The following is a 15,929-nucleotide window of genomic DNA, read 5'->3' as shown; positions in this document are numbered from 1 at the left end:
AGTGAGGGGAGACTAAGTAGGCTTTTGTATCAAAATGCATTCAACGGAACTGACATAGCTAAGACATCAGTGAATAACAATATGACAGCGTTGGTTCAAGGGAACAGAAGAAATGTAGGCCTGTTGAAGGGGACTATGACCTTTTACAACAGAAGAGCCATAGCAAATAAGTGCTTCACTAATCCAGCCTAGAAAAGTGAAACTAAAAGGATTTTGGTTTGTGCTAGACCAGAAGTCTCTACTAACAATGTGGACAGAGAAGAGTTCCTATAATGCCACTGTTGTGTAATAACTTATTAGTAAGCCATAACCAATTAACATACATTTGGTTTGCAAAGGATCAGCTGGTCCTCTACAGAAAAGAGTTCCTAAGAAAAGGGCAGGAGTTATTAAGTAAAACAATTAGCAATCACGATTTCTGTCCTGACAGCTCTAATTCCAGAAAATGTGAGGGGTTAATACACATTCCTTGCTTTAAAGACTAGCTAGCATAATGGCCAACAAGACTGACTCAGACATCAGACTACGGCTGCTCAGCATTTTATTCCGTAGAAAACAGATTGGTATAGTAAAATACATTTCGGTCAGTATTCATTAAGCATTGCATGTTCTTCTAAATCAAGTCCAGTAAGAGTGTACCATAAGGAGCTGTAAAGTATAATACACTTTAAAGTTTTTCAAACCAACAAGACAGCTGGAAAACATAGGAATGTTTTAGCGGTTTTCTTCAACACCAATTACTATCATTTAGTGTTCACATTGAAAAATGCAAGATCCCGATCACCCCCCAAAACAAATTAAATAGAAACAAATCATTTACAAAAATCAATTCACATTACACTGGAATTACAATAAATTCTACTTAAAAATCATCTATCACAAAATATTAAATTTTTTAAGGCAGATTGAAGAGCTTTAATGGCATCAGTGTATTAAACGTATAACAATGCATAGAAATTGTGCACAGATGCTACAAATACTTTTAAAGTGTGTGTGTGTGTGTGTGTGTGTGAGAGATAAAGCATGGTGAGAGAGATGCCATGATTTGTGTCATTGGTGTGTGGCATCAGTTGTAGGTATCATTTGTACATGGTAGTCAACTGGCAGAAAATACTTCAGATACAAGTTACAAAACTAACAATACATTTGTCCGAAGAAATAAGCTATGTTCCCCCACTGTTCAATTTAACACCTGTTTATCCAATTGTACGTATGACTGTCCCATCAGAGCAACTACCAACAGGCTCAGGAGAGCGACGTGAGTTCTCCTAAAATACCCTCTAACAAATGATTCAGTCCCATTTCAGTATACCTGTCTGTAGTGGATGCTGTAACAGTCTGCCTTGGAGTGCCTGGGCCACTCGGGCTGTGCCATTTCTAATACATTTAAATGTGTTTATCAGTGCCATATATTGCTAGTTGTTTCAGTGTGCACTATGCACTTGCGGTATAATCATTAACAGGCCTCTGTCAGAATTTGGCGTGTAACCATGTTTCATAAACATGTAGATTACTTGCCCATTAAGGAATGCATGAAACAGCTGCACAGTTGCTGTGCATCACATCAGTGTAAGAATACAGCCTGGTCAATAGGATCCCAGTTAAAGCAAAGACCACCCAAGTACAGTGGCAAACACTCACACTACAGTACCGGTTGATGTGGTGGGACACCTTCGGTCAATGTGTCAGGTGTGATCAAACTCTCCAGTAGATGTACACTGAGAGTACCATAATACCATAATATAGTATAAAAAATGCACCACTGATTATTGAAGAGTACCAAATAGTATGACAGATTATTAAAGAGTACCAAATAGTATGACAGATTATTAAAGAGTACCAAATAGTATGACAGATTATTAAAGAGTACCAAATAGTATGACAGATTATTAAAGAGTACCAAATAGTATGACAGATTATTAAAGAGTACCAAATAGTATGACAGATTATTAAAGAGTACCAAATAGTATGACAGATTATTAAAGAGTACCAAATAGTATGACAGATTATTAAAGAGTACCAAATAGTATGACAGATTATTAAAGAGGGGCACATAGTATGACAGATTATTAGTATGTAGTAGTCTGACAGTGATCAATTCTGTAAGTGCTTCAGACAGTGACTCCTTCCTGTTACTGTGGACATATTATACTGGTGTCCTGTTACTGTTATCTTGTATTCCTTCTGGGCCCCCCTCCTCTTCATCATTACCATTGTATCAGTGCGTAATGTTCAGCATAGACCAGTATTCATATTCTACACGCTCCCATCTTTGACCTGGACCCGTTTTTTCCTCCGTGACCCTGGGACCCCTCCCATTCCCTGTATCAAACCCCCCAATCTACACCACCACACTACTTGTCCCTTACTTCCTTCTCTGTGTAGTGCTTAAAATACTCCCTTTAACCTCCTCCTACAATCCTCCTTTTCTCTGCAGTGTTCTTTTTCTCCTCTGACTCCCCGTCTCGTCTCCTCCCCTCCCTCTCCTTCAGCAGGAGCTGGTCTGCAGGTTGCTTTCAGTTAGGATGGACGTAATGCTGGAGGGGTCGTACAGGTCTTCATCGTCGTCTTCCTCAGAGCTCAAAGCTGATGAGTCCAGGTTGGGACGACGCACTTGCTGGACCTTCCTCCTGAAACAGCATCATCATCATCTTGTTCAGAGACATTATCTTGACTGTCGTAACACCACCGTCTAAGGCCCCATTGTTTCAGGACTAACAGAGCTTTTACCAAGTGTGTAGGTGGGAGACAGGTGTTACTAAACCCAGGGCTACTTATCACTCTCCCTGGAGATCTAAGACCCACCATCCTGTAGGTTTTCAGCTCAATCTGAATTCAGCACAGCATTTGACTCACTGAGCCAGTCACCAAGCCCTTAACCGTCTGAAGCAGGTATGTTATGTTGGGATGGGAGTGAGAAGCACCAGGAGGAGGTTTAAGCAGCCCTGAATCCCCTCTGGAATCTATGTGTCAGTGAGACTGCCCCCTCTGCTGGTCAGATAGGGGAAGTACTAGGTGGCAGACTGTGAAGACTGCTCTGCCTGTCTGCCTATACCACTCTGTTCACAGCTGGTGTGCTGATCTGGAGAGGTGTGTGTCTTCCCACAGCCTGTTCACTGAGATTTAATGACACACCTTTCCACTCTTGGGTGACTAATGATGTGCTGTGGGGGTGTTACAGTCAGTCAGACTCAGGCTTGGTAATAACATGTGTAATGAAGTGTGTCATGTCCTTATGTCTGTGGAGCGCTCAGAGACGGCCACAAAGAGACATGTCCCAACACATACATCTAACACGTCTGATCCAGAGGGAGTACAACTGATCTGGTGGTGGTGGGGGCATGAGGAAGACACACCAACGCACACACGCGCACACACACACACAAACCCACTTACTTGAGCTCAGTTTCCAGTGTGGAGACTCTGCCCTGTAAGGCATCCTTCAGTTCCATCTGCTCCTCCATCTCTCTCTGGGCCTTCCTCCTCAGTCCCTCCAGCCTCTCTACCTCAGTCTCCCCCTCATCCACCTGTCTCTTCAAGGCCTTCACACGCAGAGACAGCTGGAGCACAAACACACACACATTTTACTGTCAAGGTGAGGACTGGGAATTTTGCCGGCAATTTTTCCTTTACAAAAAACGATGACCTAACCACTACACTTTAACCCCAATATAATAACCTTTATGAATACACTTAACCTAACCCTAAATCTAACCCCAAGTCAGATAAAGCTTCTTGTAAAGTGACAACCACCCAAATAATCTTTATTCTAGATTTTTTTTAAATACTGGTGAATTAAAAACAGGGCATTATATTAAAGATATATTAAGCTTTGTTCCAAGGGAAGAAAATAGAAAATCTGAATGTTTTACAGCATTCATTTAGAACAAGAGTTCACTGTAATTTCAAGTTTTTTATTCATCCAATATTAAGGTCGGCCTTCATCGTTTACACACGCACGCTTCACTCTCTCTGTCGATATAAACAATATAGAACATGCACTGTTGACCTGAAATCTTCTTTATCTTCTTTCAATCTTCTTTATTGGAATCACTGTCTCGGAGCATAGTGTGTGTGTGTGTGTTGGAGCATAGTGTGTGTGTTGGAACATAATGTGTGTGTGTTGGAGCATAGTGTGTGTGTGTTGGAGCATAGTGTGTGTGTGTTGGAGCATAGTGTGTGTGTGTTGGAGCGTAGTGTGCGCGTTTGCAGTGGAGTGCTGTATGTGTGTGAGTGTGTGTTGGAGCACAGTGAGTGTATATGTGCACCTGGTCTCTCTGCTCCTGGTGTTGGTGTCTTTCTTCGTCCAGCTGGATGTTGAGCTCTTTCACTTTCCTCTCCAGGCGACGCTGAGACGACAGCACAGCGTTCTTCTCCCTAACACATTCACACACACTTGAAATAGCACTTCTCTAACAAATGATAAACTATCGTTATATATAATATACATATTCTGGATGAGGGTGAATAGCAGAGTTTGTAGTTGATGGTGAGGTGCGTATTGGGACATGAAGTGTACCTGTCCTCAGTGTGGATACGCTCCTCCAACTCTTGAATTTTAGACTCCAGCTGAGCCGTTCCTACTGAGGAGCGAGACTGACCCTCCATATCAGCCACTCTGGTCCTCAGCTCCTTCATCTGGAGTGAGGAGAGGGAGGGAGAAAGAATACAGAAACAGAGTGAGTTAGATAAAGACAGGGGAAAAAAGAAAAGGGGAAAGAAAAAAGAGAAGCAGAGAGAAAGACGGAAGAAAGGAACGAGACAAAGAGAAATACAGAACAGGTCGGGATGTTGAGGCTAAGCAGTGCTTAAACAAAGACAGAGCCTGTGTAACCAATGAAACCCTCTTCCAGAACCCTCGATGTAGAGAAGCAGGCAGAAACAGACATACATGTCTCTCCAGGGCATTCTTGTCTAGCTCCAGGTCTTGTCTGGATGACCTCTCCTGCATCAACTCTGAACGCAGCTGGTCTATCTGCAATGCAGGACAGGAATACAAGGTTATCTCCTCAGCCTGGTCCAGCTTCTTGTCAGCAACAGAAAGGTGAATGCTGCTAGCCAAACAGGTATGTACAGCTGTGTGTGTGTGTGTGTGTGTATGTACAGTTAGGTCCAGATATATTTGGACACTGACACAATGTTCATAATGTTGGGTCTGTATGCTACCACAATGGATTTGAAATGAAACAACCGAGATGCAATTGAAGTGCAGACTTTAATTCAAGAGGTTGAACAAAAATATTGTATAAAACGTTTAGGAATTGCAACCATTTTCATACACAGTCCCCTTATTTCAGGGGTTCATATGTAGTTGGACAACATGAACACAATCATAAATAAAATGTTCATTTTTAATACTTTGTCGAGAATCCATAGCAGGCAATGACTGCTTAAAGTCTGGAACGAGAGGAGATCACCAAATGCTGGGTTTCCTCCTTTGTGATGCTTTGCCAGGCCTTTTCTGCAGCTGTCTTCAGTTGTTGTTTGTTCATGGGTCTTCCTGCCTTAAGTTTTGTCTTCAGCAAGTGAAATGCATGCACGATCGGGTTGAGATCAGGTGATTGACTCGACCATTGCAGAATATTCCACTTCTTTGCCTTAAAAAACTCCTGGGTTGCTTTTGTAGTATGTTTTGGGTCATTGTCCATCTGTAAAGTGAAGCGCCATCCAATCTGACTGAATCTGAGCAGACAATATATCCCTATACACTTCAGAATTCATCCAGCTCCTTCTGTCTTCTGTCACATCATCAATAATCGGTAGTGACCCAGTGTCATTGGAAGCCATGCATGGCCATGCCATCACACTGCCTCCACTGTGTTTTACACATGATGTGGTATGCTTCAGATCATGAGCTGTTCCAAGCCTTCTCTGTACTTTTTCTTCCCATCATTCTGGTACAGGTTCATCTTAAATTCACCTGTCCAAAGAATGCTATTCCAGAACTGGACTGGCTTTTTTCAATGTTTTTTGGCAGTCTAATCTGGCCTTTCTATCCTTGAGGCTTATGAATGGTTTGCTCCTTGTGGTGAACCCTCTGTATTTGCTCTCGTGAAGTCTTCTCTTTATGGTAGACTTGGATAATGATATGCCTACATTCTGGAGAGTGTTCTTCACTTGGGTGGATGATGTGAAGGGGTTTTTCTTTAACATGGAAAGGATCTTATGATCATCCACCACTGTTGTCTTCTGTGGACGTCCAGGCCTATTTGTGTTGCAGTGTCTTCTTGTTTTCTCAGAATGTAGCAAACTGTTGATTTGGTCACTCCTAATGTTCCTGCTTAATTGATGAAGAAATAACGAAGGAATAGCCCACACCTGTCAATAAAACAGTTGAATTACTTTTGGTCCCTTGAACAAGAGGGGGCTACATATTACAGAGCTGTAATTCCTAAACTCTCCCTTTAATTTGGATGTGAATATTAAAGCAGAGAGACTGCACTTTAAGCCCAAATTCATTATTTAACTTGAATATATTTTGGTAAACAGCAAAAATTAATAAAACATTTGTCAGTGTCCAAGTATTTCCGGACCTAATTGTATGCATGTACCTATGTGTGTGCATGTGTGTACATGTAAAGTGTGTGTGTGTACTTGGTCTCTGCTCCTGCTGACTCGGTCAGTGAGGAGCTCCACAGTTCCCTTCTCCTCCTCCAGCTCTAACTCCAGACGTTTCATCTTGTCCTCCATGCTGCGGAGCTCCCTGCTCTTGTCTGTGAGGCTGGCCCTGGCGCTCTCCAGTTCTGCCTCTAGGTGGCGCAGGCGGTTGGTGAGCAGCTCCTTGTCCAAATGAGAATTGTCCCTCTCCTCAACCACAGACATCAGCTCCTTCTTATGACGGGACACCTGTAGCGCACACACAGGGGTTCAGCGTTAAAACCTACCCATCACCCCCTCAAGGACACCCATCACCCCCTCAAGACCTCCTCCTGCTCTCTCCAACCTCGTCCTCCAATCTCCGGAGGGAGCTCTGGCTGTTCTCCAATTCAGCCAGTCTGTCGTTTCCCTGGCGCTGGGCCTCCTGTGTCTCCCTGCGAGATCGCTCTCTCTGCTCCTCCAGTTGAGCCCTGAGGGCCTGCACCTGTTCACCAGACGACTGGGACAGGGACTCAAACTACAGGGCGCAAAGAAAACAGAGAGACTCATGGAAGGAAGAAAACCATTACGTTTTCACATTGTAACTGTCCTGGGTCCAGAACCGGCACGCAGTAGACGAAAACAGCCCAGGTCGTCACTCCTCACCTCCGTGGTGAGCTTGTTCAGCGCCTTCTCCTGCTGTCTGCTCTGCTCCTCCAGCTGTGTGTTAGTGTGAGTGAGCTTGTCCCTCTCCCTCTCCATCTGCTCCAGACGCTGGCTGATCTGCAGGTGGTCCTGGCCCAGCCGTGAGGCAGCTCTTCTGGCCTCGTCCAGCTCCTGCTTCAGCCCTCTCACCTCGGCCTGGAGGGTCAACTCTGCCTCGGAACTCTCTGACGCAATAGTTGCTAGCTTGGCCTGGGCGAGGTCGCAGACAGACACACACAGACATGTGTATATGTAAACAAAGCACACCCACTCCTTTAGTGAAGTCCCTTGAAGTTGGGCAACAAAGAATCATGAATGCCAATTCAGTCTAAAAGTCTATAATGTGTGCAGGTGTGTCTCCTACCTCCAGACGTGACAGTGTCTCCTTAAGGCGTGTGTTAGCTTCCTGGTTCTCCTGCTGTGTTTCTCTGAGAGCGTTTAGTTCTGTCTGGGTTCTGGCCAGCTTTTCACTGTTTGACTGCAGCTCCTGTTCAGTACTGGAGAGTTTCTCTTTCAGTTGGTCTCTCTGGTCACAAGTCTCACTCAGCTCTGACTGCAGACCAGACACTACGGATGGGTCAGGAAGCTATGGAGAGGAATGAAAGAGGGGGGATTATAAATAGAGGGATGGAAGTGATATATGGAAGAGAGGAATGCATGGTGCCCAGTCACTGAGGTATGATGCTGGAGCTAAACAAAACACACCTGTTTGGTTTTCTCCTGGGCCTTGGCCAAATCTTCTTTGGCTCGATTTGATTGGTCCCTCAGCCTGTCTATCTCGTACTTCAGCTCTGCCTCCTGCTCCTGGTGAGCCTTTTTCAGGGACACGACCTCCATTACCTTTTTATCAAGTTCTGTCCTTTTCTTATCCACCTCAGATTGGGCTTGCTGTAGTTTGGCCCGCAAACTCTGCAGCTCCTAAAATGGCAGTTGGAAATAGTGTCAGTGTGTTTGTGTGTGTACCTTGTTGAGTGTGTGAACATCTATGTGTGTTTGAGTTTACCTGATTGAGTGTTTGTGTATGACTGGGGTCTGGTATCTGTTCTTTCATGGTGTTGACCTTCTCCTGTAATTCATTCAGTTCCTCCTCAAACTCCTCTTTCTCCAGACGAGCCTGTAACAACCTGCAGCAAAGATGCACGCACACACACACACATATACACACACTACAATTTTAAGCAACAGAGGATCCATGTTAAAATGTATAAAGCAACTCACATTTTCATTCAAAACTCCACAATCAGAAAGACGCTGAACTAAAATGGTATTAATGGCAGAGTAGCAAAGTGGAAACCACTGCTCACAGAGAAGAAAATGTATGCTTTTATCGAGTTTGCCAAAGAGCACCTGTATGATCCCCAAGAGTTCTGGAACAAAGTTTTACGGAAAGTCAAAATGGCAAAGAGGTCCCTGACATGACCTGAACAACACATTCCACGTTAAGAACCCCATACTAATGGTCAAGCATTATGTTGTCAGTGTCATGGTTTGGGGATGCTTTGCCACATCAGTACCTGGATAACTTGCCATCATTGAAGGAACCACATATTCTGCTTTGTATCAGAGAATTCTACAGGACAATTCTACTAATGTCACAAGCTCAAACTAAAGCATTGGGTCATGCGGCAAGACAATTATCCGAAACATAAAAGCAAGTCATCAGAACACTGATAAAGAAGAAAAAGCTACATTTTGGTATTGCGTTGTCAAGATTTCTAACTACATTGAGATGTTTTGGATGGACCTGAAGCAAGACGATCAGGCTTGAGTGTGCCAAAGGTTCTCACAACATTGTGAGAGACCAAAAAAGATCAAATAACTACAGGAAGAGTTTGGTTGTTGTCATTGCTCCTCTAGATGATATAACCTATTTTTTGACTCTAAGCTAGAAGCTACACTACAGCCATCATAAATGTCAGGTGCTACACGTTTTACATCACGCCCAACGGTAGCGTCCAAGCTTCACAAAATGCTGAGGCGTGCGTTCTTTCAGTGTTGTTAATGAAAATATAAGGGCAAAAAAGGTTTGATTTTGAAGGGTTTCCGATGTAGCAGGCAGAAATGTACTCTAACGTGATGCTGATTGGCAATGCAACCCATGTATTGTAGGGGAGCAATTACTTTTCACATGGGGCCATTTTGGAGGTTGAATCCCCTTATTTTAAAAATACATTAAGTATCAGACAAAAATAAGCAAACCTATCAGACAGGATGGCAAATTCTTTTTTACAGCATTGTATACAGCTACAACCACAACTATTATGTATACAGCTACAACCACAACTATTACGTATACAGTTACAACCACAACTATTATGTATACAGCTACAACCACAACTATTACGTATACAGTTACAACCACAACTATTATGTATACAGTTACAACCACAACTATTTTGTATACAGTTACAACCACAACTATTTTGTATACAGCTACAACCACAACTATTACGTATACAGCTACAACCACAACTATTTTGTATACAGTTACAACCACAACTATTATACAGTGGGGAGAACAAGTATTTGATACACAAAACCATAACACCTTAACAATTCTTCACCATTTCATTTATTTAAAAGGAAGATTGTTGACAAAAAAAGTTTGAAATATCACTCAGAAGTAGTGAAATATATGAATGGCCACTGAATACAAGAGAAGTTTAAAAAGTATATTCTAGAATTACAGCCTTTTTTGATGGGATGATACTTGCAGCCAACTGCATTAAATCCTAAGGCAGATTTGATTACAACAGAACAATGACCGTTTAGCTGGGTAAGGTGGTGAGCTCCATACCATCCCTGAGGATGGTATATCAGGCATCTACAGTGGGGAGAACAACTATTTGATACACTGCCGATTTTGCAGGGTTTCCTACTTACAAAGCATGTAGAGGTCTGTAATTTTTATCATAGGTACACTTCAAACTGTGAGAGACAGAATCTAAAACAAAAAACCTGAAAATCACATTGTATGATTTTTAAATAATTAATTTGCATTTTATTGCATGACATAAGTATTTGATCACCTACCAACCAGTAAGAATTCCGTCTCTCACAGACCTGTTAGTTGTTTTTTAAGAAGCCCTCCTGTTCTCCACTCATTACCTGTATTAACTGCACCTGTTTGAACTCGTTACCTGTATAAAAGACACCTGTCCACACACTCAATCAAACAGACTCCAACCTCTCTACAATGGCCAAGACCAGAGAGCTGTGTAAGGACATCAGGGATAAAATTGTTGACCTGCACAAGGCTGGGATGGGCTACAGGACAATAGGCAAGCAACTTGGTGAGAAGGCAGCGCATGTCCCCCTGCTCAAGCCAGCGCATGTCCAGGCTCGTCTGAAGTTTGCCAAAGACCATCTGGATGATCCAGAGGAGGAATGGGAGAAGGTCATGTGGTCTGATGAGACACAAATTGAGCTTTTTGGTCAAAACTCCACTCGCCGTGTTTAGAGGAAGAAGAAGGATGAGTACAACCCCAAGAACACCATCCCAACCGTGAAGCATGGAGGTGGAAACATCATTCTTTGGGGATGCTTTTCTGCAAAGGGGACAGGACGACTGCAACGTATTGAGGGGAGAATGGATGGGGCCATATATCGCAAGATCTTGGCCAACAACCTTCTTCCCTCAGTAAGAGCATTGAAGATGGGTCGTGGCTGGGTCTTCCAGCATGACAACGACCCGAAACACACAGCCAGGGCAACTAAGGAGTGGCTCCGTAAGAAGCATCTCAAGGTCCTGGAGTGGCCTAGCCAGTCTCCAGACCTGAACCCAATAGAAAATCTTTGGAGGGAGCTGAAAGTCTGTATTGCCCAGCGACAGCCCCGAAACCTGAAGGATCTGAAGAAGGTCTGTATGGAGGAGTGGGCCAAAATCCCTGCTGCAGTGTGTGCAAACCTGGTCATGAACTGCAGGAAACATATGATCTCTGTAATTGCAAACAAAGGTCTCTGTACCAAATATTAAGTTCTGCTTTTAATTACTTTAATTACTTAAAAATCATAATGTGATTTTGTGGATTTTTGTTTTAGATTCCGTCACTCACAGTTAAAGTGTACATATGATAAAAATGACAGACTTCTACCTGCTTTGTAAGTGGGAAAACCTGCAAAATCGGCAGTGTATCAAATACTTGTTCTCCCCACTGTATATACAGCTACAACCACAACTATTATGTATACAGCTAAAACCACAACTATTATATATACAGCTACAACCACAACTATTATGTATATAGCTACACCCACCGCAATAACCTAGTCATAACCATAGCTATCACCAAAACAGCTTTAACCACGACTATGCAGCTTAAACCTATATAGCGATAAACGGTAGAGCCATAACCAGTAGAGCAATAACCGGTAGAGCCACAACCGATACAGCTATGACCTATACATCTTTAATCTATAGAGAACAGAGAATAAGACTCCCTCACGGTGACTCGGAGATGATGGGCAGGTATCTAGGCAATGAGAATGCACAGTGAGAGGAGAAAATATACATTATGAAACAATATGATACTGTAAAGGACAGTATGTGTTTATATTTACTCCTGTTTGGTGATCCTCAGTTCATCTCTAGTGCTGTGAAACTGCTCCATCCAGTGGCCACTCTCGTCCCTGCAGTCTTCCAACTGCTTCTGGAGGGTACGTACTGTCGCATTCACTCGCAACCGCTCAGCCTCAATTCCTGCCTGAGACTGAGGAGGGTGGACGGATAGATATGACTTGTCACTGTGAGAATGTCACATCGGCCTGTGGCAAAGTGTAGTCCTGTGTAGGAAGCGGGTTTAAGGACTTGCTTTGCTGCTCTGTGCGTGGGTGTGTCTGTACCTGTGAGACCTGCTCCATACTGCTCCTCAGTTTCTCCATGTCGGCGCTGTACTGTTCTCTAAGAGTCTCTATCTCTCTGTCGTGCGTGGCCACCTCATCCTTCAGAGCCCCTTTCAGGGCCGTCAGCTCTCTCTCCCTCTGTCTCAGAGACTCTTCAAGCTTCTGCTTCAACATGGTCACTTCAGCCAGAGAGGCTTGGCATGACATTAGGTCCTGTACACAAAAAACACACCTCCACACATAATGCAAAACATCTTACTGCATTCGTAAAGTGCACAACTTAAGAGTCACAATACCACCCTGTGTGTATCTGTCTGTGGTATTACCGTCTTGTTGCCTCTCTCTCGCCTCAGCTCATCCTGTATTTCAGCCAGTTGGTCCTCCATCTCTCTGACTCTGGACTCAGCACTCTCCCTCTCCATGCGCAACTGAGACAGTCTGAGAAAGAGACAGAGAGAAAGAGAGAGAGAGACAGACATTTATTGCTCTATAGCCCAACATGAACAAAAAGGCATTGTTCTGAAATACCAGGCTGCAAGACTGTTCCAGCAAGCACCCAGTTGCTCTATGTCACGGCTAAAGACAAACCGCAAAGGCACATACAATTATATCGGGTTAGAGTCTGGTTCCTCTCAAGGTTTCTTCCAATCCAGGATGTTGTTTCTGTAAGTGTGTAAACTGTCCACTCACTCTGAGTGTGCCTGGTGTAGTTCAGTAGTCTTCCTGTCCACAGTCTCTTGGAGCTGCAAGTTCTCATCCAGACAGGACTCCAGCTCAGCCTTCAATACCGGTTTAGACCTGTCCAAAGAGCCCTACATGCATGTATAAGCACACACAACATCAATGCACCAACACCTACCGCAGCATCAGCAACAACAACATAACAGAGACAGTGTATATTCTAGGCGTCCAATCAGAGATGCTTATTTACACTAATAAGTAAAATAATAGACAAATTGCACCTAATGTCACAATCCGTTCAAAGGTTCTTAAAGTTTTCCCTCTCATAGCATTGTGTGTATAATAGTATATAGCAGAGGTGTCAAACCGGTTCCATGGAGGGCAGAGTATCTGCATGTTTTTGCTCTCACCTGGTACTTGACTGATTAATTAGGTCACTAATTGGTTAGTTTCCACCCTCACCTGGTTGTTTAGATCTGACATGGGAACCAATTTAAAGGAAAAAATTAAACCTGCAGAAACTCGGCCCTCCGTGGAACCGGTTTGACACCCCTGGTCTACAGTATCCTTGCAAATGTCTCTTCCTTTAGAACTGGGGTGTCCAAACAGTTCCATGGAGGGCAGAGTATCTGCAGGTTTTCACTCTCACCTTGTACATGATTGATTAATTAGGTTACTAATTGGTTAGTTTCCACCCTCACCTGGTTGTTCAGGTGTGAACTGGGAAGCACTCTGCGGAACTGTTTGGACCCCCCTGCTTTAGAAGACTTCTTAACAAAACAATGAATATCCCCGTGACCCATCAACGGAGCACTAAACACACCGTAAACAAGGACAAATCCTTTTACATTTAAGGGGGAAATATGTAAGATCTGTATTAGCAAAAATGTAGTAGGCACCTGCAGTTATTGTTTTAAGTTAATGTTTTAAATCCTATTTTTCAACACAATAGATTTGAGTGCCTGAGGTATTCCCCACATAAACTTTGTTGCCAGTTTGCATTGATTGTAATCTCGTATACTTGCTTTAGACACTCCCAGTTCTATCCTTCCCACCCTAACCCACTCTGGACTAGATAATACAGTACTATTCAGGTCTACATTGGTAAGGGAAGACAAGGAGGAAACAAGCAGCGTTATTGTTTAGAGGCAGGATTCTACAAAATGCCCCTTTAATTCAGGAGCTGTCCCTGACCACAACATCAGCATATTGGTCAGCAGATTGATCCACCTTTCTTTTCCATCCAATAAACAAAATGCACTGAGGTTGTCTGATGATTTAAAAGTGTTCTGAATGAAAACATATCACAAATGACTGAAGAGAACAAGATCATCCATATTATGATTGTTAATTATCAAGGTCAAGAAAACGAGACCTCCAAATGTTCCTTCTAGTTAGACACACAGACAACTGCTGCCAAATGCTGCATGTGTTTAGGCTGCCAAAGTGCCAGTGCATTTTCATAATGTAATGTGTTTTAGATCTGCATTCTTTGCTGAAAGACAGACATGTTAAGCAGCTAATATTGGAGTGCAGTGCACATTTCCAACTGTGTAAGCCTCTTTCTTTCACACCGGTATACACCAGCCAGCCATGACATTATGACCACCTGCCTAATATTGTGTAGGTCCCCCTTTTGGCGCCAAAACGGCCCTGACCCGTCGAGGCATGGACTCTGCTAGACCTCTGAAGGTGTGCTGTGGATGCTCTGACCCAGTCGTCTAGCCATCACAATTTGGCCCTTGTCAAAGTCGCTCAGATCCTTACGCTTGCCCATTTTTCCTGCTTCTAACACATCAACTTTGAGGACAAAATGTTCACTTTCTGCCTAATATACCCCACCCACTGACAGATGCCATGATAACGAGATTATCAGTGTTATTCACTTCACCTGTCAGTGGTCATAATGTTGTGGCTGATCGGTGTACAGGCTTCTCCAGAACATGAAACATCTCTCAGCGTACATTTCCATAGATATAACAGGTATGAAAAGGATCCATTAAAACATATAGTCCTAGCCTATTTATCATTGTTCAGGCAAAGATATGTTTATACCCAGCTTTTCAGACAGCATTTTAACATTATAGAAAGACCCTAATGAATGATTCAGAACCTAAAGATTCAGATTTGTCTTGATTAAATGTTTTTCATATGATAAGCGAAATGTAATCACCAAAGCATGCAAATTAAGGTTATGGAAAACGTTAGAGTAGATTACACCAAGATTACACAGACTAGCATGTCTGCTCAACACTGAATTCATGACTTTGTGTACCACTCATGCTCTTTAGAATAGTGTCAGACAAGCTCGCGTGTTTCCTCAGTACAGTGCACTTGTAAGATTAAGTGATTACAGTCTTAGAGTTAAAGACCAGCCCAGCTCCCTTAAACCAATGCTTAATATCTCATCATCAGATACATTTGTGCATGTGTCCAACTCTGACCCAACAGACTTTAGTTTACACTGTAAACAGTTTTTACTAATCCGGACCACTTACTCAGATTACACTCAAACTAAAAACCGGACACAGCAGCTAGTCCCAGTGTGTACACACGCATACACCCCTCCCCCATGTTTCTGTGGTGCATTTCATTCAGACGGTCCTTTCACATTGTCCCTTTTGAATGTTTGATTATTTCTGCACTTGTTGAGTGATCTACTGCAAGGTTGGGGGTGCTGCCTCAAGCCTTTCGCTGCACCAGCCTTATTATAATGTAGGCGGGTCCAACCCCCCCAAAAAAACAAAACAATGGAGCAGAACCCATTACATTTTCACATAGAAATTGCATTTGTTTTCACTGATAAAGCCAACACTATGCTATGTGTACCGCAGGCCTACAGTGCAAATTCTTTTCTGGTTAAGTTTAATTAAGTTTAAGTAAACTACACGGCTTTAAAAAATGAAGGGAACACTTAAATCACACATCCAATGTCGATGAAGGAAATATATTAAAGATCGAAATCTTTACTGTACATTGTGTAATTCGTTGAGAACAAAATGACGTAACAACAGTCAATGGAAACCAAAATCACCAACTGAATGAGGGCTGGATTCAAACTCACACCAAAAATCTAAGTAAACAATTGAAATCACAGGCTGTTCCAACTTGGGTTAGGGTTTGTA

The 15,929-nt window shown here is 43.0% G+C and overlaps 1 protein-coding gene across 2 annotated transcripts in view; it reads right to left on the bottom strand.

The window, feature by feature from the left end:
- Positions 1 to 527: 527 nt before the first annotated feature.
- The window catches only part of LOC105024477 (cingulin), a 29,933-nt gene continuing 14,531 nt past the window's right edge, over positions 528 to 15,929 (bottom strand). For both annotated transcript variants that reach the window (XM_010894439.4, XM_020041464.3), the window contains exons 6-20: positions 12,814 to 12,935; positions 12,450 to 12,561; positions 12,124 to 12,336; positions 11,842 to 11,990; positions 8,285 to 8,405; positions 7,987 to 8,199; positions 7,646 to 7,867; positions 7,243 to 7,491; positions 6,944 to 7,114; positions 6,595 to 6,846; positions 4,892 to 4,975; positions 4,520 to 4,638; positions 4,269 to 4,377; positions 3,397 to 3,560; positions 528 to 2,630 (exon numbers count right to left, since the gene is read on the bottom strand). In XM_010894439.4, coding sequence (XP_010892741.2) covers positions 2,489 to 2,630; positions 3,397 to 3,560; positions 4,269 to 4,377; positions 4,520 to 4,638; positions 4,892 to 4,975; positions 6,595 to 6,846; positions 6,944 to 7,114; positions 7,243 to 7,491; positions 7,646 to 7,867; positions 7,987 to 8,199; positions 8,285 to 8,405; positions 11,842 to 11,990; positions 12,124 to 12,336; positions 12,450 to 12,561; positions 12,814 to 12,935 — 2,442 coding nt within the window. In that variant the 3' untranslated portion in view covers positions 528 to 2,488. The remainder of the gene's footprint in view (positions 2,631 to 3,396; positions 3,561 to 4,268; positions 4,378 to 4,519; positions 4,639 to 4,891; positions 4,976 to 6,594; positions 6,847 to 6,943; positions 7,115 to 7,242; positions 7,492 to 7,645; positions 7,868 to 7,986; positions 8,200 to 8,284; positions 8,406 to 11,841; positions 11,991 to 12,123; positions 12,337 to 12,449; positions 12,562 to 12,813; positions 12,936 to 15,929) is intronic.

The sequence above is a fragment of the Esox lucius genome, chromosome 20 (assembly GCF_011004845.1).
Source record: "Esox lucius isolate fEsoLuc1 chromosome 20, fEsoLuc1.pri, whole genome shotgun sequence".
Lineage (NCBI taxonomy): Eukaryota > Metazoa > Chordata > Actinopteri > Esociformes > Esocidae > Esox > Esox lucius.
This window is presented reverse-complemented; position numbering and strand designations above follow the sequence as displayed.